We start from the raw sequence: 26,389 nt of genomic DNA, 5'->3' as shown, positions 1-26,389 counted from the left end.
TATGTGTCAATTACAAACAGAAAACAAAAAACGCAAAATCTGGTCCAGCAGGCAAAATTATTTCGATATTCTGTTAGTATTTGTTAACATATGCTAACATCTGCTGCACTACAATCCCCAGCATGCACTGCAACATAATGTGTGCCCCAGTCTCCTCCCCCATCAAAATCTAAATAACAGAGCTTATACACAGTTTCAAAAAACAGCTATATTATTCGTAAAATCCAGTGAGGTTTCAGAAGTATAGCGACAAATCCATCAAATTTTGTACAACTCTACAACTACATCCCATAGTGGAGAATAGCCCAAATTGCCCATCTCTCTCTCTCTCTCTCTCTCTCTCTTTCTCTCTCTTTCTCTTTCTTTTTTTGTCCCCTCTGTTTTAATAAGGTACTTGACAGTAAGCTACAGAAATACAGCAATTATTATTTGTAATACTTTAAGTATTAATGTAATATTTATGCTTAATGTTATGCCTGATTTGTGTAATTTGCTGGATAACATATAAACAGTTGGTTTATAAAGTAAAATGTAATTTTTAATTAAATAAAAAATATATTTTTATATATACTTTTTATATGTCCCTTTAGGTGGAAGTATTTTGAGTTGTTCACCCCTTTTCTAGAGCACCATTTTTTTCATGGACTTCTTTCCCCCTGGCACCAACTGTTTAGTCAGTAATTTGGCACTGAATACGAACGACGATGAATAAAATGTAGTTAGGGCCGTGTAAACCAAACCAAACAACCCATGACAAAACGCATCGGATGGAGACATGTAAACAGAGTTGTCACATCCAATCCCATTGCTTCTGCCTCATTAGCCCGCAACCTTTATTATCCCATTATCTGATTCCACAAATCTAACACAATAACATGCATTCATCTTATCTTCATAACGTACTGCTTCTATGCACTCATTCATTTTTGGGAAGTTGTTGGAGAGAAGGGGGGGGTGAGGTGGTGCAGGGTGGGGGTGAAGACAGGCGAATTAATAATTCTGTCGTCATGGCAACATTTCTTCCAACTCCATCAAGTGAAACAGAATTAGGAGTAATGACAGGAAACAGAATTAGAAATGAGATTTTGGAGGCAGTCGAATTTGTAATAACATGGCCAGTCATTTAACCAATCACGATAAGACGCTCCAGCAAGATTTTTTTTCTACAGGCCCTTTGTCACCATAACAATAGAAACAATGAATGCACATCAAGAAAGTCCCAAAACTAACGGCACAGCAATGCCTTTGCGTCGTGAGGTCTGGCTAATCAGGGGGAAACTTTGTTTTCAGGGCTAGCAGTGGGACTGAACCACAGGATCAGGCCTGAACAACACATTTAACAACCATTTTACTTGCAAACTACGAGAGCACGGTTCACTCAACCTCATCCGCTAAAGTAAATCTGCCGCTCAGGCTCAGAAAGCAGCTCAGAGGTGTCAGATTTAACGCTCGTCACTTTTAAAATGTGTTTGTTCCTCCTTCACGCCATTAAAATGTGCTGTTTTTAGGTTTCCAGGATCATATAAATTCCATGTACTTATGTAGGATATTAGGCGTGCATCCATTGCACTACACTACATGTCTAAATGTTTGTGGAGACGTCTTTTAATGAATACATTCATCTACTTAAGAAGCACCCTTTGCTGACATAGATGTGCAAATGCACACATGCAGCTTGTCATCTTTTGCCTGTAAAGCAAAAGATGTATTGCCAATAGATTAGAATTATTCAGAGCGGTACCTTGCCTAATGCCAGGTATGAGCTAGAGGGGTTTAAAGACCCCCAGCATTGAGCCTTTTGTTTTTGTATTGGAGCTCTGTCCAGTACTTTTGGGATGAGTTGTTGAGTTGGGATGGCTATCATCCAACATACTGACTTCACTAATGATTTTGTTGGTGAATGCTATTAAATTCTCATAGCAATGCTCTAAAACCTAGCAAAAAGCCACCCTGGACAGTAGAGGCAGTTACTGTCTTACGAAAGCAGGATAAACTTTGTTTTAATTAAAAGTATGTATTAATGTTTTAAAAGAAACAATGAAAAAGAAGATATCCCAATATTGTCTTATTATATATTATATATTATATATTTTTGATTTACGCTAACAACACAGGTGTTAACAACAAATAAAAATGTGTATCTGTGAGAGTGAACTCAAACCCCTGGTGTTGAAGTGACAGAAAGGTAAAATTTATTTGGATTTATTTAGTTTGGACTAGTTTTGGGTAACAGCTGGTTGGTTAGCTAGCTTAGGTTAAACACCACACCACAGACAACTTTCTAGCTAAATGAGCCTCAAGTTACACTTGTTTAAAAGATAAAGTAGAGTGAATGGCCTTAGCAGTTGTTACTTTAATGTTTGTAAATATATTTAGCTAGATAACCTAGCTAGTAGATTTTTCACCATTTACACACAAATATAATGAGCTTTTTTGTTTTTATTTTATAGTTATATTGTTTCTTTTCCTAACTCTTTTCACTGAGCTAGCTAATCTAGCTAAATTTTACCAATTATTAAACAGCCCAGTACAGCTGTGGTTAGCTAAATGTTATGCTTACAACACAGATGTTAACAATAAGTAACTTGTATCTGAGAGAATTAACATAAACACCTGTTGTTGGAGTGACAGAAAGGTAAAATTAAATTGGTTTGGTTAGTGTTGACCAGTTTTGCCGTGCATTTCACTAAGCTAGCTAACCTAGCAAGGAGTTACATTTTACCAAGTATTAGAGAGCTCAGTGCTGCTATGGTTAGCTTACTTAACAATAAATAAATAACAATGTATATGAGAGAGTGAACTCAAACACCTTGTTTTGGAGTGAGAAAAAGGTGAAATGAGAATGGTTCTGATATGTTTGGACTCTGAGTACCAGCTAGCTAGCTAGTTAGAAAGCTAGCTAACAGAATAAATGTATTAAACTCAGAAAATATGTAGTGAAGTGGAAAAAAGTGGAAGTAGGAGAGAAAAATATATACTCCAGTAGATACAGATACAGCATTTTAGTACTTTAGTACAGTAGTGAAGTGAAAATAGTACTCCAGTAGATACAGATACAGTATTTTAGTACTTAAGTAGAGTTGTAAAGTATTTCTACTTTGTTACTATACATCTGTGTATATTAGTAATATATACAATTTAACTTTAATGAATACAGTGTAGTTTTGATGTTTATAGCATAATTGTATTTACTTTTGTTCCCTTAATCCCTGTGTCGTAACCTAGGCTTAGGTTAATTTTGTTGTTGCTACTTCAGGACAGAACACTGATACTGCACTGCAATGTAACTTTGGTAAAGTCGGCAGCTTAGCACTAATGAGAACTGATTAATGTTGTGTAACAATATGTGTGAGTTATATTGTGTAAAATTCTATATTATTACATTACTACTCAGTCCACATCTTTTATTTTGTGATTCAATTTAAGCTTGTCCACAAAGACATGTGTAAAATGTGTCTTTTAGGGTGTCTAAAAGTATTAATTACAGTTTTTAACTGTAGAATGAGCGCAGTAACAAAAAAACAAAACAATTTTTTTTACTTAATTCCGCTTTAGGCTATCTGCAAATCTAGTCTGACTGTCATGCAAAAGCCTCTTATATCTCTAAGAGATACAACTGTTCCTGAGAAGGACAAAACCTTCTTTCTCTGTAACGTTTAATGTAAGTCAGTGTAAAAATATTTTATTCTTCAAGTAAATTTTGGATTATTTCCTTCGATCAAATAATCATTTTACCGCAATGCAGACAAAAAAACTCTCAGATCTATAATGTGTAAAATAGGAAAAAAAAACAGGTATGTGGTTTTTGCATGAAATTGATGATTGATTTATTGATTTTAATTATTGACAGCATTTATTCCAAACTGTTGAACCATCATGCAGGTCATGATTCTGCTGGGTGGACTCCAACAGCAGGTGCATGTTGATTTAGCGCCTGTGAGTATGTTCTCTCTCTCTCTCTCTCTCTCTCTCTCTCTCTCTCTCTCAAACACACACACACACACACACTCACACACACACACTCACACATTGTGTAAAGTGGGCCCAGCCCTGTACTGTAACGCCCTGATGCAGCCGTGGACTTTAGACAGTGATATCATATGTTTGAGCAATGTGTCATCCGTCATTTCCCCGTACTGCGGGTTTAAGGCCTGTTGTCTCTGTCCAATTGTAAATTGAACCACAAGCCCTAGCTGCCTTTCATTATCTCATTTTCCCATGACTAAGCCATTCTAAGCTTTTGTTTTAGGCCAAGCCCTGTCTATAGTCGCTGTACAAATGCACCCAGGCTGCAGATTCAGGTGCGACCACTGACTCACCCCCCGTCTGACCGTGTGCACTCCTGTGTAATGCGTGAGGAACTTCCTTAATGCAACACTTTGTGCCAACTCACGGCCAGTAAAACACACGGCAGGCACGTTGTGTAAACTCTCCGCCAGATGATTACCATACTTACACTTTAACACCATTGTAGTAGTGCCGTGCATTTTCATCTACATCACTGGAGTCCCATAAAGAATCGTAAAACCAACAGCAAACAGCCGAAATGGGGTGCTTCATATTGTTCATAAAATTGCCCTAATAATTCTCACTCAATAAAGTGTCATTATTTTTACGCTTTTCACTTCTCGCAAAGAAGGGTTGGCACATTTTATTTTACAATACAGAGATTTTCACATTTTCAATAAAAGCAGAATTATGGGTTCAATTACGGCGCGTGTGGTTAATGGTTGCTTTCTGTAGAGTATAGATCCTATAAATGCATTTTGCTAGGGAGCGCACTCCACAAGAACCAGTGAAGATGTTAAGAGTAGCACGCTTGCTCTTGTACTGCCCGTTTAGACTGTGTAATGTGTGTGTGTGTGTGTGTGTGTGTGTCTCTGTGTGTGTGTGTGAGTGAGTAAACACCTGCGTTCAGCTGAAAATGACTCACTCATATCTTGTGACCTGGCCTGCAGTGGCAAGAGCCCTCTGCCTCACATTCTTCAGGAAATGAATGATGCTGCTACCGAGACTGTGTTAGCCTCAGGAGAAAGAGTGAGGAAGAGACACAGTGAAAGAGAGAGAAAGAGGGAGAGAGAGAGATGTGGGGGGGGTGAGAGAGCAGAGCAGATGGATAAGGGTTCGCTCAGTTTATTAAACGCTCTTCAACACTGCCGTGACGAGCCAAAATGTGTCATGTTTAACCTATTTCAATAAAATCTGATCTGGCTTTCTCAGAAGCCGTGGCAGAGCTTTTGTGCAGCAATAATGCGGCACAGAATGAAGACACTGAAATCTCTGTCTAAATAATGTTTTCACAGTTGACAGTTCATCACCGTAACACTTACTAAAGCTGCATTATGGGAGAATTAGTACTTTTTCGTCTGGGCTCCCACTACAGTTGGGAAGTGTAATTTGCTTTTCCTCCACTGTTGTAAAAATACAATTCATGCTTTGGTGCTCTGGCGAGAGGTCACATGCTGCTCCACCAAAGTGACTTAAGGCAGTGGAGCATCAGTTTGGTTCTGAAGCTGCTATTTTAATTGTAATCTTGTAATGTAATGTAAAGTAACTTCAATTTTAGTGCAAACTACATATTAAACTACATATAGTGCAGAATATTGTTCTTGGTATAATGAGGGGATCAGTAAGAATGGTCTAAAATGACACTAAAGAGGCTCTCCACATTAACTCTCAATAAATTAAAGTAATACTGTTTTGAATGTTAACATTTTATAGACATAGTAATACAGTGTTTTTTACATCATGTTTTAAAAATGTGCCAAAGTTCCACAAGAAACCAACAGAAATAATAATTATTAATAATAATTGTATTTTCCCCAGTACTACAATTGAAGATCTACCTGCCCTGTAGGATTATCTCCAACCCAAATATATGCTTTTGGCACTCTCTTTACTATACATTTAAATAACTGTCCTATTTTAACACACAAACCCTTCAACTTCAAATTTAGCTTCTTTTTAAAGCCCCAAATATTACGAAACTACAATATTAGCATGTATGTATGCAGCTCTTATGATATTTTTTTTAATACATTGGCAGACGTATCCCACTTTAGCTTAGTCCATGGAACAGACAGTCCTGCTTGCGAGATTGTAGAAGCAGCAGTGGACAGAATCAGCAATGAGAGAAAAATACTGAGAGAGAAGTTGGGAAAGTCACGTAACCTTACTTCTCCACTGTTGTTTTTTAGCTTTTTGAGAAAGTCAGAGTGTGTTAACATTGCTTACAAATTGTATGTAGGAAAGTTAATGTTAAGTTTTTTTCCCTGTATAATTGACATATTGAAAATACCAGGTTTATCAGTGAAATATGTTGTTACTTATGTGATATATTATGTTTTTAGGGTATGGTGATGGAAATATATTACTAAATGCTATTTTGACACTTTTGAACTATTGCTAATTTCTCCAAAGTACTTTTTGTATTTCCTCTCTGTCACAGAACAATGTTGTATCTACATTTGTTTTGCTTTTAGAAACAATGTGAATCTGACCCTTTGTTCTTTATACTGTGTCAAACATTCACAGGTAATGGACCAGTTGAAACAAAATCTTACATTGACTTCCACTGAAGGTTTTTTCTTATATTTGTATGTGACAACAGTGATTTTATACCTTTTCCATGTATTTAATTCATTTAAAATCATTTTAAGGAATAGATTCAGTTTTAAAACTTTAGGCCTTTTTTTCAGAGTACTCACTCAAAACCCATGAAAACTGTGATTCAAGTATTTTTATGATGAATGGACCAATAGAAATGCTCAATAAAGGGCTTACACCATTTGACTTCCATTGATAAAAGATACAAGATTTTTATGTGAAAGTGAGTTCTAAGCCTAAATAGCTTTTTAAATGGAGATTTAAAAGGAAAATATAGTCTATGACTAGGCTTAAGACCAGCGTAGATAAAATACATCCTATCTTAGAAGAAAATTCCAGCTCTCAAGCTCCAGTTTGTTCACTCAGTCAGTTTGCTTTATTGTTGTGCTGCTTTGTACTTTATATTCAATATCAAATGCTTTTTATATATTATTCGTAACCACTACTGACCATGAGATCTGCTCCATCTCCAGATGGTTCCTTCAGTGTCATTCCCCATGGAAAGGACAGTTAGCTGTGACGGAAGTGCATCCCTGCCAAACAGCGTCCAGCTGAAGACGGACGCTCATGCCCCAGAGAACAGGCAGACGTAGCTTTACTGTCACAGCGGCCGGAAGGAAGTGGAGTGTGTCCGCACACACGACACTGCTCACCTCAGCCGTCTCAGCTGCTAATGGATGAAGACTTGCCAGACCTCCTCCGGGGGACGGAGAGGAGAAAAACACGCTGCGAACACTAAACTCCATTTCCCACAAGGCCCGGTGGTTCTGCTGCAAAACAACAGCAAGGACGACAACACCACAAATCATGGCTGACAGCGAGCTACCCAGGTGGGTTTTAATAGTGATCCCATGCTGGGTCCACATCTCTGCAAGACACTGAAATGACTTCAGGGTTACTGATAATATCTGAGTAGTGGGGAAGACTTTGTGTTGAAGACACAAGGAGGATGCTTTCCTACTGCTACACCAGCAGGTTGCAAACATCCTGAAACAAGGATTAAACTAATGCTGCGCAGTGCAGTGTTTGTTCATAGTTAACATAATAATGGCGTTCGTAATACTGATGAATTGCAAAGGGAGAGAGTGCACAAATATGCACTTTAATCCTAACCCTTAACTATTTAACCACTATTATGGAAGGTGTAGTATAGTGGGTGAAAATGCCATTTATTCTAGATCTGCCAATATGAATGATTTTGTGTTATGTGCACACATTTCGACATTTTGACTCTTAGTATGCTTTAATGGTTCCATGTTGTAAAACACGCATAGCTTTTGATTTCATAATTTGCCATGTTGTTAAAGTGTCTCCGTGGTCGCTCACACCGTTGTGTTGGCCAGTTAGCAAACACGCTAATCCAGCAAGCTACCTATGGAGCCATCCTCTACTTTCATCCACACTTCATTTTCCTTCAAATTGTCGACACACCATTGCTGTGCTGAAGGCACACAGACGTTCTCTCCTATTTTGGACATATAGGATACAAGGATTTTTTAAATCTGAAACTGATACAGATTTTCCATACAGGGATTAGGTCTAGGTCAGCTTTTTGAATGAAGATTTAAAAAGGAAAATATATTTTAGTTAAAAAAGCAGCTTATAAGCTCCAGTTTGTTCATTCAGTCAGTTTGAACCCTTAACTCTTCAACAACCGATATAGAAGGTGTAGTATAGTAAGTAAAAATGCTATTCCTTCCAGACCTACCATCATGTATGCATGTTGCGTAACTGCATATGTATTTTGACCTCCTAATACACTTGTACAATTCCATTTTTTAAGGAAAAAATAGCAAGCTACCTATGAAGCCATGCGCTACTTTTATCCTCGCTTCATTTTCCTCCAAATTATTCGGTGCACCATCACTGTGCTGAAGTCTCTCAGGTGCTTTCTCTCTTGCTTTGTCTTTCTCTATCTCACCCACACAAATACAGCTGATGGCACTTTAGAATATGCCACTACACTAGCATTTATTTTCTTAATTAAAACTTCTGAGCTCAATAACTATTCTAATATTCTAATTTAAAAATCACCAGAAATACCCTGAGATAATAGAGTATAAAAAGACCTAAACACCACTCCACTATTATTACTGTCTCCCAAAAATGCAGGCATTTAAAAATATAATGCATGATTTTAATTAATTTAATTAATCACAGAATATTGTGGTGATTAATAAATTTTTTACTATACATGATTGACACCACTAAAAGAACTATAACTAAATTTAGCCAATCTTATATTGAATCTGTTGTTTTTGATATTTAAAACCCATTATTAAAAGCTTAAGAAAAACTGGTAGGTCACATGCTTTACACATGCATGCATTGTTTCATATTTGCACTGGGGATTTTTTATGTTTATTTTTAAATAATGCAAAATATGATTTATTCTAGTCAAAATTGTTGTGTTGTGGACTGGACAGCTGACAGTTTAGGGATAGTCTATCAAGGTTGGCAGGTCTGTCATTCCTGTGCCAGACTGGGCTTTGAATTCAGACTGACTAAGCTCACCACCCTAAACCATCAAGGCCCATTTTAATCCTGCGATACTAGCAGCCTTATCCTTATTTAAGTTAATTTGGACCTAAATTGAGGACTCTATCCAAAGAAAACTGGAAGACTCTTGCTGTAACCAGCTCCGCCTCCTGATGATGTGAGAAATTTGATCGCAAGTGCTCACAGCAGACTCATTTAAAATGCCAGGTGTGAATGGCTTTGTGTTTTGGCAAACATCTGTGATCGAATCACCCATGACGCATGTTAATGGCAGGTGTGAACTGGGCATATCAGTTCTTTGGGGGGGTAAAGACTCAACATTCTAACACTATGTTCAGCTTAATGGATAATTATGGTAAATGAAATAATTCATTCTTAAAGGTGTCCTTCTGCTAAAATCCACTTTTTCTTGTTCTTTGTAAAATACAATAGTTCTCTCTGAAATTTTTCCTCAGCCTCCATTGTCTGCAGCAGCTAGTAAAAGAAAATATTCAGAAAAAAAATGAATCGATCAGAAATAGCACTGTCTACGTCAGCCAGTGAGTTAGTATTCATGGCCTCGCCCACCTTAGCTTGCGACCTCCTCAGACAGGAGGTAACAGCGCTAGGAACAACATGACAGTTTGTTCCTGTGTTATTTGTGAAAATAGCTCATCAGTGTTATAGGCTTTGCCCAGTAATTCTAGAGCTAAGGAACAAATAGTTAGAATTTGTCTACGGAACACCACCAGCCAAGTACAATTGAGATAGAAAGATGTGTATAATAGTTCTGTTCACACCAGTTAAAAGCAAAAAGCATTTTTTACTTTCTGGATCTGGACTACGCAACTCTGTGAGTAACTATAGGTTTACATAGGGTTTTTGTTGGATTTCACGTTTTACAGAGGCTCTAAGACTAGGTCAGTGGTTGAACTGCACTTAGCAAGCATTACATGTTGTAAATTAACATATGACATTGCAAAGACTGTTATTAATGTAAAAATGTCTTTATTTTAAAAAGTTTCTAACTGTTGTTTATCTCACTGCCTCACAGTGCTGTTAGCCAATCAAAGGGCGATATGTTTGCATGTATGAATATTCATGAGCAAGTCCTAAGAAATCCTATCATTTTCCCCAGCCCACTCCTCCACGGGACTAAAGCATCGTTATACCAGATTTTTTTTTTTCATTCATACTAGAGACCACAACTAGACATTTTAAAATGAATGAAAAAATAATGTAATGAGACATTTAAGAATTAAGGTTATTAAAATACAATGCCACTGTAACTATTCCTTTAAACACCAGCTAACATTATTTTGAGTATTTTTTTAACATGGTTCAGGTCAAGTAGATATACTATAAATCCAGGCAAGTCTAGCTTGACTGATGTCTGATTCATAAGTTATACTCTGAGTTTAAAGAGATGAGAGAACAAAACACCTTTTCTGCCAGTTGTTTCGAGACAAAACATAAAAAGGCTATATAAATGGTTAAGTTAAGTGAGCCAAAGAATGTTTTTGAATTCTTGACACCAGCAACAACCCTCTTATTAAAGCAAATTGCTGTCACCTTATTGTTACCTTACATAACTGCAGAAACACTTTGGAAGAGGTTTCAGTAGCTAAACCATAGAACAGATAGAAATGGAAAGCATTGTATCTTACCTGACATAAATGTTTTTCAGTAAATATACTTTACCTGACACTACTATTATATAAATGCTTCAGTAACTGTATCTGTAGTTTTCTGTATCTACTATAAATTTGGTATATAAAAACACACATCTACTTGGACTTTTATTTCTTTACACACAGTTTATATTACAATGTATTTTTATCTCAACATTTTTGGAGTGTACTGCATGCTTGAAATGCAGGAATAGATGTATATCAACAAATGAAATGAAGTTGAGCAGACAAATCTTCTTGTGTTCTTGTGTTTATTCAGTCTGCAATGAAATATACATCAAAGTAAGTAGAAGAAGAACACTGTGTTTAGTTTTTATTAGCAGTTTCCAAACTGTTCCAAGTTGTTCTGGTTTGCGGATGTATTATAAATGATTCTGTTACTACGCTAAATGATGCTGGATCTGCTGCTATAAATGATTCAGTGATCACTATAAACAATCCAGTAACTGCTATAAATGTTTCAATATATATTTGATAAAACATTCAGTAACTGCTATGAAACCAATACGCAAGTTAAGTTGTTTAAAGACAAGGAACTGAAATATGGGCCTACCAACAGGCCTTTAGCTATCAAGGCAGGGGACTCTGCACCCTGCTCCTGGAGAGCTACCCCCCTCCAGCAGACTTTAGCTCAAACCTGATCCATCTAATTACTGCCCGCAGGATAGCTTGATCAGGTGAATGGGGTGTGTTAGATTTGGGATGTAGGTGTAACCTGCTGGACTGTAGCTCTTCAGGAGCAGGGTTGGTGACCCCTGGTTTAAGGTGTTTATTACACAGCGGTGCTTAAACATTGGTGAATATTCTATGTTTCTATATTTGAATTTGATCTAAAACTTCATTAGATTTTCACACAGATCCTTATCTTAGATAAGGAGAACCAAATCCAACAAATACTACACTTTGTTATTTATTAATTGAGGAAAATTATCCAATATTACTTTGTTATCTGTAAATGACTAATGGCTCTCTACTACGTCAGCTCTTTTCTGGATTTAGAACAGCACCATTGACTTTTAACTTTATTTTCTTTACAATTTATGAGTTTAGGGTCATTGTCTTGCTGCATGGCCCATGTTCTTTAAGATTCAGCTCACAGATAGATGTCCTTACTTTTTCCTTTAGAATTTGTTGGTATATTTTTTTTGAATTTATCGTTCCATCAATGATGGCAAAGGAAGACCACCACAGACTACCACCACTGTGTTTCACAGATGGTATACGTTTTTTTTCAACTAGAACTGTCCATAAAACATTGTTCCAATAGCCTTCTGACTTATCAATGTGAGCTTTAGCAAACTGCAGTGACTCTTCCTCACTTGTCAACTGTCATACAGTTCCTTTACTGTGGCTGTGTATACAGTGACTTCTGCTTTCCGCACTGGAATTATGGGACTGCAGAGTGTGATATAAGGCCACGGCCGAGGGGGAGCGACCAGTAAATCAAGCGGAACCTTCTGACAAAGCTGTGACAGCTCTGGACTAGCTGCCGACTTAATTAGCGGCCCAGGCTTAAGCGGGAGCACGCAGTTCACTGGGACTTTCTGAATGGAGGTGTGAAATGTGGGTCAGTAGGGCTGAGATCGAGCAGGGTTATCCGGGCCGGTTGTCTGTTTGTCCCTTGACGGAACTCACTATCAGTCGGTTAGCATTCGTGCTAACATACATCCAAGTTCAGTAACAGCTGAAGCATTCCCGGAACGGCTGACCTGATAATCCTCAGCGTTTAACAATGTCCCCGGCCCGTCCGAACCAGAGGCAGGCTGCATTACATGGCTGCCACAGCAAGAGTCTATATTTGAACACTCAGCACCACCCACAATGGCGCGACAACAATTCACACCCACACAGGAGCAGCGACTAGCTCCACTCTTAGCACTCACACGGTTGTGCAATGAAACGGTGTTAATTACAGGCCGCTGCTCCGGCCTCTTGCAAAACTTCTCCCTCTCAATCTCTGCCCAGTTTCTGTACAGTCCAGTTAGTCATGTTCTTATTTTGGGGCATCAGAGTTAACCCCTTACATTCTTCACTTTAAGGAAAGAAACGGATATGTATCCTTTGAAGTAGCCCATACAGAAATCAGATTTATACGTTTCAAATATATGTTTTAAGTCAATTTCTCAATCAGTTTCTCTGATTTTGCTTTTTATAGGTATATGTATTATCAAAATGAAAATTGTTGTTTTATTCTATAAACTACAGACAGCATTTCTCCCAAATGTCAAATAAAAATATTGTCATATAGAGCATTTATTTGCAGAAAATTAGAAATGGCTAAAATAACAAAAAAAGATGCAGAGCTTTCAGACATCAAATAATGCAAAGAAAACAAGTTCATATTCATAAAGTTTTCAGAAATTCAAGTTCTGAAATCAATATTTGGTGGAATAACCCTTGTTTTTAATCACAGTTTTCATGCATCATGTTTATGTGGTACTATAAGCAAGGCAATATATTGTGAAATTGTTAGCCATTGAACCACTGTGTGACACCATCTTCATCAACATCTTTACATCTAAACTAATAATTAAAAATCCATATTGTGTTTTAAAAATCAATACAATACAATATATATATATTTGGAGGAGGACAGTTCTTGAAAAAATGCTTGTGTACTACTTTTAAGTCTTTTATTACAGAAAAAAGTAGGATCATTTTTTTACAGGGTGTTAAAACAAAGGTCTGGATTAATTTTCAAGAGACAATAAATGGGTCTACCCCCATTGCACTCATACGTGCCTAGAACAAGGGCGGGTTCTGACACGCAATTACAGTCAGGGTAGTGAACGCAGAGTAATTAACCACAGCGCAGCAGCACCAGTACATCCATTCCAAATGACCCCCTCTATCGCCCAGAACAGCCATTTTCAAGCCTTCTCAAGGTCAGATAAATGGCGTAGCCCACCATGCAGCTGGAACCTGACAACAGGGTGCTGTAATTACTGCTGTCCTTGATATTTAATGTGGAATGAGTGTAGTAACCTTTAGTGTTTGCCCGTGAGACCGGCCCTCCCCGCCCCTCCGCGGCCCATCGCGGGCCAGTCGGAAAACCGGAGGCTCACTTCGAAGGGAAATGTGAAGTGTGTTTGCGTGCCAGGTGGTGCCATGGGACTTGACTGAGTGTGTGTACACACTAACACACATCCAAATGGATGCATGTCACTGCTGCCGGGCTCAGCGAGGGCACTGTTGATGTGCCACAGCGATTGGAGGGCAAAGTCAAAGCTCTCCATGAATTTCAATCAAGCGAAGGCGTCTCGCTGCAAAAGCTAAACGAGGAAAACACATTACTATCATTTCCCTCGGCCCCATTAAAATGATTACGTTTTAAGTCTGCGCATTCATCCTCTGAGTATTCATCCGCCGACAGTCAGGACACGTATATTCTCCACTATGTATATCAATGAAGTTCAGGGCTATCAATCATAATCCACATAGGTAGAGTATTCATTTACAAGATTAATGTCATACATGAAGACAGTCCTAATCATGTGAATGACAGTGTATAACACACAGGCTTACACTGAACTGTAACCCAGCCACCAGCTACAAATTACCACCTGCATCCACCCTCATTCAGGAGCCATTGCTCTACACAATGGCAGAACAATGACAACGTCACTTACTGCCTGGCAACAAAACAGCAGCGCCGGCCTAAATGGAGCATCATCTGCAGTCATTCTGACGCAAAAATTAACAACGTGTAACACAACAGACAGCGTGAGCTCAATCTAAAGACTGTATTAGTATGTACTCCTTACAAATTAATGTTCTATTCTTTATTATTTAATAATCCCTATGCAGTTACACTATAGAATCTATATTTTCTTTTTTTTTTTACATTTTCTTTATTGTTTTATTTTTTTCATTATTGTGTGTACAAATCTAAACAAGCATCGAAGGAACAAAGATGCAAAAGAATGCTGCATTTTAAATCTCTGTGTGTATATACACATATGAAATAATTAAACATTCACCAATCTGACAGGAAACGTAAAGGTAAAGGAAAAGCATATATGTATAATGGATTAAATAAAATAAAAATAAAAGAGCAAATAAGCCTTCTTTTCCAGAAACAAATTATAAGTTATAGTTTCTGTAATTAGGAATGCAAAGGTTCCAAGATCCCCCCAAAATCGATCAGATTTGTCAAATTGTATTTCAATGCCAAGAATAATCAAAACTTGCATTTTTATTACACGAAAACATACTTTACAAGCAGTAGCTTTAAATAGATTCCAGTACTGAGTCCAAATTTCAAAACTAAATATTTGGCATTTTTTACACTTACACCTGAAATGGATCACTGTCATGCAAAAAATGTGCATTGTGAATGACAGTTGCTATTTTTAGATAATGATAAATGGGCCAATATAAATTCTACTGGATGACTTACATAATATATAATATTTAATGTTTTCTTATTGACTTGACCGGCCTTTGCTGTGACTTTGTAACATGTGGTTTTGCATTGTCTTGTTGAAAAATGAATACACATCCCTGGAAGGCAACATATGTAGCTATAAGGTCTTGATGCACTTTTTTGTATTAATACAGTTTTTACAGATGTGTAAACTACTATTGCACATTAATCAATCAATAAATGATAATATGCAACATGCGCTCACCATTGTATGCAGTATTAACAGTATCCAAGGGTCAAATAAGTCCATGTTATTGGGTAGATTTTATAGGGAAGCCATATTATGCAACCTGAGCCCTAATGAATGAGGTTTCTACAACCAGGAGTGAGTACATTATCACCTGCCTGGACATGCAGAGAGTTTGACAGCACTACTGGGTCGACCTGCAGATCGGAGCCCAGAACAAACACACGTACGAGTGATTCCTAACATTACTGAATGAGACAAATGAGGTTTATATAGAGTGTAAAACAGATCCATCCTCACGCTCATCTCTACATGACAGCTCTGTTTGCATTGGAGTGTTTTCTCAGCGTCGTTCCTGGAGAGAGAAATGCACCGGGCAGAAAAAGGGGGAGATAGAGAGAGCGAGGTAGAAAGATTAAGAGAGAGAGGCCCGCACATTTCTCTCAAGCCAGGGAGACTTTGTCGTCATGCTTCAGCGTAAACACACAAGCCACCACTTAACAAAGCCAAACAAGCATGTCTTATCTCCCTCACACATGTCAGCTAGGTAGCCTTCACACCAGGAGTGTGTCGTGGAGGGGCCCTTGTTTGAGGGTGGGGGGGGGTGTCGGGGACGGCGGGGGTGCTTCTGTCAGAAATCCTACGCACAGACGAAGGCAGCTATGTGTCAGTGACTGGAGTTTGTGTCTAAGCATGTCGAGGGACAGGTATGCATTACTAACACCAAGAGCCAAGGGATAATAGCCAGCTGTCAATCCAGACCTTCTGTGTTGTGTCTCCATGGAGGAGGTGAACACATAGTGAGGCATGGCCATGTATGTGTGATGGAGTGTGTAAGTGTTACCTGTGAGGAAAAAAAAAACACAAGATCATGATGGCTTTATAGTAGCTGCGTTCCAATGCCTGCACTACAGTTGAGCGAGGATGGATCCTATAATTTGAGGTAATTTGTTGCTTTAATATGTTTTAAGTTATGTTCACTGGAATTTTAAGTTAATTTATCTAAATCTATCATTTGCTTTGTATTTTGATTTGTTTGTATTTAGTTTTCTTTTTGATTTCACGTAAGTAAAAAATGCTATAGTGTAAACAGTCTAGCACAAAGGTCATACTATGTTAGCAGCTCAGAAAATGATGCTTGCTCTTACAGCCTACAACATAGAGACAAGGTGGTTTAACCATAATATAATAATATAATATTATAATATAATAATATAATAATATAATATATGAGCTTCATGTTTATATGAGGTAGCCTGAGAGTAATCACTACACACTGATGGTGAGTGTCAGAAACTGGGAAACACTCCCAGTATATAGATCAAATAGATTGAGCCAAAAGCCAATAGAAAAGAAGCTGCCAATGGCTACAGATTAAACTAATTTATTATAAGTTGATTCAACTCAATATCGTTGTTTGAATATATACAGTATGTGGCCACAAATGTTTACCTAGCTCAAAGTATTTAATTTATTTAATTTATACGAATTGTGGGTTTACACTGTAGCCTATTGGACACACAGTCTAATGGGGCTTGGTGGTGAAATTGTGGAATGAAACTTGTGTGATTTTTCATTATTGAAATGGCAAAAAATGAAGCCTCAAAAGCAGAGTTTGTTTTAAAATGATCGTTTTTATGAATTATTTATCTGAAGAATGCTAAGAGGCTGTGTTTTCTACAATTTTTGCTTACTTTACATGGTGCTGTTTTTCTAAATTCCCCTGTATGTGAGAAGGGAATTGTGGGTAATTGAGTGCCACAAAGGATACATCAGCTGCATCCTTCGATCATTTTGCGTTTCTCGATTGTATATACAGTATTATTCAGTTTAAAACAGCCTTCAGTGACGTAGCCACCGAGAAATGCAGCCACTTCAGCTGCTGCATAGCTATTATGCAGCTATTATGTGAGGCATGTTTTAAATGTGGTGAATGATTAATGTACAGCAGCGGTCTTCAGTCCTCCACCAGGAGACTACTTCCCTCAAGATTTTAAATCCAACCAGAGTCTTACACAACCTCTTCAGACAATCCAGGTCTTCTAAAGACAGTGCTTATTTGGAACAGACAGGGTGGATTAGGGTTTAGGGTTGAATCCCAAAGTTTGTGGGAACGTAGCTCTCCAGAAGAAGGGTTGGAGAGCACTGACATAGATTAATGGCTCTTAGGGTTAATGGGGTGCCCTTAGGCCTTCAGAGAAGTTCTAACCCATTGAGCGTTGACTGACATGAGACTTTTATGAAAGTGTAGGTTTGGCTAGGGTGGCCTTGAGTAAATTACCTTGTGAAAAGGGTATTAAAAAATTAAATGTCATCAAGTCTTTCAACTAATTTTAACTAATTTTAGCTAATACTATAATTGTAGTTATTTGGTGAATTTAGCAGGTTTGGGAAACATTAATTGTATAATTAAGCTAAAATGACAAATATAAAGTAACAACCATAGTCAATGCCACATTTGGCATATATAGAAGTTGCAGTATATTAGAACATGCTCAAATGTGTTCTCTGTAGAGGATTTGTACATATTTTATTTGTATAGTCCCAAATATACAGACACGCCAAAAGTCATGGTACACTGGACTATTATATACTTTGGCCACTACACCTTGAAACCAATAATAACCAGCAATAATAACATCGTTATTGCAAAAATACCCTAAAATATCCTGACGTTATTGTAGGGCCATATGGACTATCAGGGTGCAACTTTTTTGATACATTGTAGCAAAAGTAAAATTCCTATTGTTTTAATTTCCCATTAAACATCTACTAGAGACATATTATATTTGTCCAGTATTATTTATTTTGCTTAAATCCCGTATATCTGAATAGCATTATTAGTATAATGACAGGTTGGATCACTGACTTCTGTTGCAATTTGGTGAAAATCGTAGTTAGGGGTTTGCCATACCATATTGTATGCAATAACTTTGCCAACTTCAATATTTATTTAGTTGCAGTAGTGTATTCTTAAAATTTTGCATATTATTTATGTTTTGTCATATCGCCAAGAGTATCGTTATCGCAGAAATGCCCCTAAATATCGTTATATTATTTTACAACTGTATCGTCCACCCCTAGTGGGGTCTTCTGCGTTGAATGTAAATATGATTTCTGCCAGAGTTGCTTCTTGTCTGTTTGCTTGGTAATTTTAGCCTGAGACCACCGGTCACGGTCATTAACGTCCACTATACTGTTGATCGCTGCGAGTTGAAGTGCCTTTAATAATCTGTTGCTGTTTCACACAGGACACCACTGAATTGAGGAATGTCTCATCAATATGAACTCCCTCGCTCAAACTCCCATAATGCACATTACCTTGCCATGAGCACGCTGGCCAGTTTTCAAGATCAATAGCAAGGTAACACCTCACAACTTGTACAGGTGTAGGCGTTTCTATGATTTATTATTTACATACATATGCCATGCAACTAGGCAGTGTATGTCAATGTACAATGCACAGATGTTATTTGGCGGCACATAAAAATTTTACATTTTTTAAGTTTTTGTTAAAAAAACATATACTACAGTTTCTGTATCATAGAGAAAGACCATTAAACTTCACATACAAACATTCAAATAGTTCCCAGACCAGTCAGCTCTCTCTGTAATATAGTATAAAGTTGCCCCACCACTGAACCACTGTTTACAGGAGTGTGGATTCACAAACAACTCTGAACAAGTCAGAAACTCTGCAGACTGCCCGTTGGCGTCTTGTTGGGAAAAGGGTTCTTTTGACTGCAGCAGACTCTCTCTCTCCCTTTCTCTCTCTCTCTCTCTCTCTCTCTCTCATTGGGTTTTATGTGGTGAAATCATGCGGTTCATTGTGAAAGGAATCGAAAATTGTGTGCAGTGGCTTCTGTAGAATCATCATAAGATCAGCTTCATTGTTGGCTTTTCTATCTTCATCTTAGGCCATTGTCCATTGACGTGCTGGACCCAGAATGGAGCTGTTGATTTCCCGTGATAAACTTCTGACCCCCCATGTGCTTCTGCACAGATGAAGTTTGACCTCTGTGTGTGTGTAAGCAAACATCACGCTGAAAGATGTTGGCCATTGCTGGGTTGCGTCAGTCCCCGGTGTTTGCACTGTGTGTAGACATCACCCTATCTGGGGAATAAGGTCTAATTAAAAGTAATGAACTTGAGGGGGAATGAATTATGGTGGAACTGCGTTATCTGATTGGAAGCGAACAGGGATTACAAGTAAACTGGAGACCTTTTGCTTCTTTTTTCAGACTTGCAGAGGAATGCGATTTGATTGCACTCGTTTTGTATTCATACAAAAGTAATGGCAGCAGTAGAAGACGAGGAGCTTTGCCGCAACTTTTGTTTGTTGCGGCGTCGAGTTCTTGCCATGGCAATGTTTCTCAGTGCTATTCTTGTTCGCATGTTTGTGTGGGGGTGATTTGTAATTCATGGCATTTCGGGATCAGAAAAATACCTCAGCTGCCATTGCTTCTTGACGTGCCTCCAATTCCGAGACGAAAAAAAAAAGCTCAGCACCCATCCGCGGCTCTATATTCAGGAATGCTCTGTTTGGAGCGTGTCAAGTGCGCATCAAGTCCTCAGGAGAGATGGAGGGAGAGATGGGTAGAGAGATATAGAGGGAAATAGACTGAATGAGAGAGAGAGAGCGAGAGACACTGGTGTTGTTTTGTATGTGAGCTTCTTCGTTATCGTCTCATCGGTGATTCTGGCTGCGGGCTCGTGTTCATAAGCTTCGGATCATATCCGCGCTTTGATGAGCGATCATTAGTGCTGGGTCATGACTGATGTTCCAGCACAGTCTCCTGCTCTTATACTCTCTTACGCTGTTATCTACATGGGTGATAGCTACATTTTCACTCGATGCACTTTTTTTCTTCCCTCCTTCCTCCTCCCACACCTTGATAAAAAAGAAATGTGCTGTCGCTTCGGCTAGCGAGGCGAAGGATAAGCAGAGGAGAGATTGGGCGATTGGCAGTCGCCACTTCACTCAAGCGCATTTTTTTAATTTGCGGGCGATATAAAAAAAGATATAAAAAATGAAATGCATGTCTTGTGAGTAAATGACTCAATGACTTCAGCAGACGAGTGAAGGAAAGACGAGTGAAGGCAGCATAGGAGTATGCAGAGGAGGTGGAGGAGGAGGAGAAGAGATGCTATGGCAGATATTCTTGAACAAATCACCTGGACAGAGAGCTCGCTAGCTCCCTAACGGAAATCCATATTCATCTCAGTCCCCTATTCGTCCCAGGGGGCTGCAGATTTCAGGCCGATTCCATATCGTCTTATCCCGTTTCTCCCTCGCTCTCATCTCAAATCTCTGGTTTCTCATCTGGCATGCTCTATTATTTCCAGATAGCCCTGCTGCCGCATCATATTGCATTGCCATGGGGACTCCATAAGCCATAAAGCATAAAGCATGTGAACCACGTTGGCCGTTATTAATGACAAGGCAGCAAGAAGTATCGGTGTGGAATATGTAGATCAGCCCAGTGCACATGATTTTAATATGAACTGGAGTGATCAGAATCTCCCCTGTCTGCTTTGACTAATGATGCCTTCCTGGTTATTTAGTATGGGCTGCATTATTTAGTCCGTCTCATCGCCGCCACAGACGAGCATTGACTGGCAACACAATCATTGCTTTGTTTGTCGACATCCATATTTTCCACAATGATCTAAAGCCATCTGCATCACTTTACACTTTAATAAACCAACAACAAAAACAACAAATCTCTTCCCCAAAATGGCTCAAGTTGCCAGGAAGTGTTAAGTTTTCAAGGTTCCTCTTTGTTAGCTGTGTCCTCTTTAAAAGGGCACCTTCCATTGAGCTGCGTCTAGGAGAGCATTAAGACATAGGCTGTACACATGATGCCTCACGAGATAGCAGAAGTGAATTATTACAGTGTGAATGATCTTATTTATTAAATCTCCTTGGCCGGAGTTGGGAGGGAGCCAACTGTTGCCGCTCGGCCTGCTGCGATCATCAGTAATGAGGCTGCTCCAGACGGATGACTGCGGGTCCCGGTCGCCCAGATAAAACCCGACTTTAGATTAAGGGAGACGCACAGAAACATATTATAAGCACAGGGCCAATATCACTATCTCTGAGGCACTGGGAACTTCCCCTTTCTCCTGCTGCAGGAATAGAGAGTCTAGACTCTGGACACTCCTGGATGCACTTGAATTGTTCCTTGAGGTAACCTACACTTTTAAAAGGGAAAGGAAAGGGTGTCACATGAGTAAAAAGAAGAAGTCTTTTGTTGATATCATAGCTAATATGTATATATATAAGGCACACCATATTATAAGACCCACTATCAGTAAACGTCTATTTTCTGGTCTATTTTCATACATAAGGTGCACCGGATTATAAGGTGAATTTTAGGAGACAAGGAACTTTAATTCAGCAGGTTTCACTGCTGGGTGGTTGTTGGGGGGACTAACTAACTTTAAGTAAAAAAAAGCTTAGCTCGGTAAACAAAACTGTAATAAAAAATACTTTTTTAATGTCAAACCAGCAACGGATGTAAATCTACGCATTTGGGTAAGTAAAGTACTTCCGTTTCTTTACAGTAAGCTTAGATTTACGAATTTCTGGAGCATTAGCATTAGCAGCTAACAGTTAGCGGGTAATGCTAATACTGCTCCAGCAGTGCTAGCTGGGGTTAGGAGCAGGCTAGAGGCCGATAATACTCTATATATGTTTATATAAATGCCATCAATGTTTTGAAATGATTTAATAGAAAAACTTTATTTATATATTTATTCACTAGTGGATACTTCTGTAAAGAAGGGATCTTCAACCTAATTGCTATTTTCTGCATCTGTAGTACTAAAGTCTATTTAGTTGTCTTTTATTCAGAGTTATTTTTCTTTCATTTCTTTTTACCCTCTCTTGGGGGTTACACTGTCATAGTATAAACAAAAAAACTAACCTATATTTAAAATCTGAGTAAAATAGTGAGATATAAGACAGACCACATCACTGCTATATAAAACAGACGGATCCACCACACCACATGTATCACAGATGAGAGGCAGATGACACACATATTAATGGAAACATTGAAAGAAATTAACTCGATGCTTAGCCAGACCCATTGACCCCAGAGGGTTAACAATCACTAAGTGCAGATTATTGTCTTGACGTAGTCAGTTGGATTAAAACATGGGGTGGCATGGGGCAGCAGGTAGTGTATGTGTCACTCAGCTCCAGGGGTCTGAGGTTTTTGGTTATATGCTCACTGGTCTTTTTCTGGTGTATTTTCTCTCTCTGTGTAGTTTGGCTCTGGGTATTCTGGTTGTCTCCTACCTCTTAAAATGCACATAGTAGGTGGATTAGCTATGTAAAACTGCCAGTAGGTGTGTGTGGTAACCTACAGTGTCCAATAATTCCCAATAGTTCCACATAGGCTCTGATCCTACTGTAACCATGGCCAAGAAGAAGCATTATGGAAGATGGATGGATTGAAAAATCTCCATATTTTGTTTTTATTATATTAAGATTGTATTGATTCATCCTCCAACCTAGACTCACTCTTGCTCTTATTTGGACTCTTGAGGCCAACAAACACCAGCCACTGTATGCCATGCAGACCCCCAACATTTTTAAAGCAGTGTACACACTCAAAGATTTGAATTTGAACATTAACCTTTCCCTTTTAGGGTTAGGTTTTAGGGTTGATTTGAGTTTAGGGTTAAACTTTTTACTTGGAGTAGACTGGCTCTGTACAACGTCACATCTTTCTCACTAGAAACTCCTTTGTGTGGTGATGGATGAGGAGAAGCTGATGAACAAACTAAACTGCTCAGATAATAAATATCTAATCTAGTCTCCATGAAATGCTTTGCCAGCTTACTTTACCTTAACACCTTTAATATAAACACATTGTCCGTTATGGTGCTTTCTCATTAGCACTTTGTTTTGAGGGAAATGTATGTTGGACTTAGTGTTCACAGTTGATTTTTACTCAAAATCTCAAATAGTTGTTATCTTGTCTTGGACTTGACACAGATGGTTTTACTTTATTGTAGTGGTGGTTCCTTGACTGTACATTACATTACATGTGTGGCATTTAACTAATGCTCTTATCCAGAGCGACTTACAAGGTTATTTTTATTACAAAAGTGGGCCGATTTAGGGTTAGGAGCCTTGCCCAAGGACTCTAATTGGTAAAGCACAGTATCGTCACCCAGACCAAGAATTGAACCCCAGTCAACCACATGATGTGGTACCTTACTGGCAGGTAGTGTTTTTATCCTCTGCACCAAACCAACCACTTTAGGGGTGGATAACTGGGCAAGAATCCGGTCATACGGGACCAGAATTGATCATCCCTTCTTCACTAGATGCTATTAGAAACACAAACTATTGTCAGTGGTGTGTCTGTGGCTGCATGTGTCAGATTAGGCATATAGAGATTCTCTAGGGAATTAAAAGTGGCTCATCTATGGCAATGCTCCCAAAAAAGCAACTATTTTAAGAGTGTTGGTGAGCTGAATGTGAGGACAAAACTTTAGCTTGAGGAAAAACAGGAAAAGCTAGAAAGCATCCTATCATTTGCAGTGTTTGGCGTCCCATATGGCAGTCTGGGTGTAATTTGGCATGATTAAATAGGAATTGCATGTGTTGTTTGCGCAGTTGTTTGTGCAGTATGGCTGGGCCTGTGCTGCTGGAGAGAACAGTGTCACAGTCTTTTCGGGCTGGAACTTAAAGCAGTAATAAGTATCATCTGCACATGCTCAGCGGGTATCCAGCATATCAGCTGAGAGTCATGTTTGTTCAGGGTTGTTTTCCACATTGCAAGAGCAGTTTGGGGTAAACAAGGGGAAACAGAGCTTCTACACATAACAGCGCCGCCCAGGGCGTGAACAGCGCTACCAGCAAGCCACATCAAATTGCCATCCTTTCCTCCAGCAGCTCAGGCCTGCTTAAGAGCTTCTGTTGAAACAGTGCTAACTGCTTCTGCTGGAAGCGCTCCAACTGAGGAATGACATGCTCTCTGAATGAGATAAATGGTGACTTTTCTGCTTACTTCTCTTTTTTGTGATATTGGTGCTTTAGTAAGTGCTATGATTTTTCAGTCATGCGATCACACCTCACTTCAAATTTCAGATATAACATTGCAAAATACGTTTTATACTTTTTTTATGTTGAACTATGGATTAAATCTCATAACTAACTGTCTTACACATGAGTTTGCTTACTTTCCTACCTGTATAATCCCCACATTTAACAGTAAAACTGTCCACAGGACAATCTGTGTTTAAAATTTAAAGATACAGTTAAGTATGTGTAAATATCTAAATAAAATCCTATTATGTGATGATCTTACTTTCTTTTATTTTACATTTAAAACTATATTATTAAAATGTTAGCTAATTGGGTAATTCTATGTGTGCTCCCTGCACAAGTATGGTAAATATGGTTGTCTTACACACGATGATGTAAACTCACCAGTAAATTTATATTTTTGCACAAGCCCACTATAAAAGTAAAATCAGTGTGTTGTATATTTTGAGACAAATAACAGGGTGGTAAATTGGCTTATAGGTTTAGCTAAGAGTAAAACTGCATCCAAGCACTTTTTACCCCAACCAGCATCACACATGAAAATGCTCAATAAATGCATTCTAATGCAATTTTCAAGAACCTCTGTATTAAGTTCATTTAATTTTAACTTCTTCTTTTTTATGTTTTTGGACTGGACTTTTTCATGCTGATTTTTGATGCTGCAGCAGCACCTCTGCATCCCCTTAGAAACCACCTAGCAACACCTTAATAACCAACAGCTAAAGTATAGCAACAACTAAGCAACCACTAAGCAACACCTATATCATTGTAACACCTTATCAATCAACACCTATAGCTGCGACCACAGTCATGTGACCACTCTCTAGTTGAAAGTTGAGATGTGTGAACTGTTTGGGCTTTTAAAGGGACTTTTTAAAACTACATACTAAATGTTTCTGTATCAGTTTTTCTAAAACTAGACCCAGACCAAGGTTTTTATTCAGCAATTACATGGAAAACTATAAAAAGGCATTAAAACTGTAAGAGTTACTGCAATGAGTAATGCATGTCTGGAACTGTTGGCAGTAAGATGTTAAAAGTGTATTCCTGTTCTGTACAAGAGGAGCACAGCTGTGTAGGGGGAAAGCAGGGAGTCATCATTCCAAAGAAAAGGTTTTGAGGAAGCTGGAAGACAAATTCCCTGGGAATCAGACATCACAGTTGCAAAATTGGACAATGAAATATTGATAGGAGCATTCCCTTTGCATGTGGAAGACCAGCTGTTCTGGTACTGCTTACAGCGTACGTCAGTAAGGATCTGCAGACGTGTTCATTTAGAGCTATTTCCAACTGCAGGAACAAGCCTGAAGCGAAAAAGGTGGTACACTGTATTTCTGGAGGGGGAAAACGGTGGGAACCACAGGCCGTTCCAAGCTGAACTCCCACTACGGCTCTCTTACCACCCAGGAACAGCAGGTTTATCAAGCAGGCGTTTCCACTGAGATAATTCCATTATAAAGATTAGACAGCACTGTCTTTGTTGACTAGCAACCTCAGAGGGTATTCCGGAGAATTTTTGGAGAAAAAGTCACGTCTCAGATCAGCCAAATAAAGGAGCTTTCTTATGTAATGTGGAAAGCACAAACATACTTTGAGCACACACTCAGAGGCTTAGCAGAGTGATTAAAACACAGTACATTGCAAGTACAACTCCAAATGAGAAGTAATGGTACTATTTGGCAAAAAAAAAAAAAAAAAAAAGTGTTTCTTACATTGTATTTTATTTGATTGTAGACAGTATAATCACAAAAATGTTATTTTTTGTTTGCTCAACTTTTAACATTTTTTAACATTTAATTTGTTAACAAACATTAATTCCTGCATTTTAGGCATGCAGCACATTCCAAAAACGATGGGACGAAAAAAAATATTTGGGCTGGAAACCAAGTAATTTGAAATTATTATGATCATGATTTTTTTTTACAAAAGAAGTA

The 26,389-nt window shown here is 38.4% G+C and overlaps 1 protein-coding gene across 1 annotated transcript in view; it reads left to right on the top strand.

Moving 5' to 3' along the window:
• The window catches only part of LOC107197132 (uncharacterized), a 180,286-nt gene that overhangs the window by 121,619 nt on the left and 32,278 nt on the right, over positions 1–26,389 (top strand). Inside the window, exon 4 of the mRNA XM_015602810.3 lies at positions 7,080–7,436. Within this exon, the coding sequence (XP_015458296.3) occupies positions 7,414–7,436 (23 nt within the window). The 5' untranslated portion in view covers positions 7,080–7,413. The remainder of the gene's footprint in view (positions 1–7,079; positions 7,437–26,389) is intronic.

The sequence above is a fragment of the Astyanax mexicanus genome, chromosome 6, assembly GCF_023375975.1.
Source record: "Astyanax mexicanus isolate ESR-SI-001 chromosome 6, AstMex3_surface, whole genome shotgun sequence".
In the NCBI taxonomy this organism is placed as follows: domain Eukaryota; kingdom Metazoa; phylum Chordata; class Actinopteri; order Characiformes; family Acestrorhamphidae; genus Astyanax; species Astyanax mexicanus.
The sequence above is the reverse complement of the archived record's forward strand: the minus strand, read 5'-3'. Positions and strand labels throughout refer to the sequence as shown.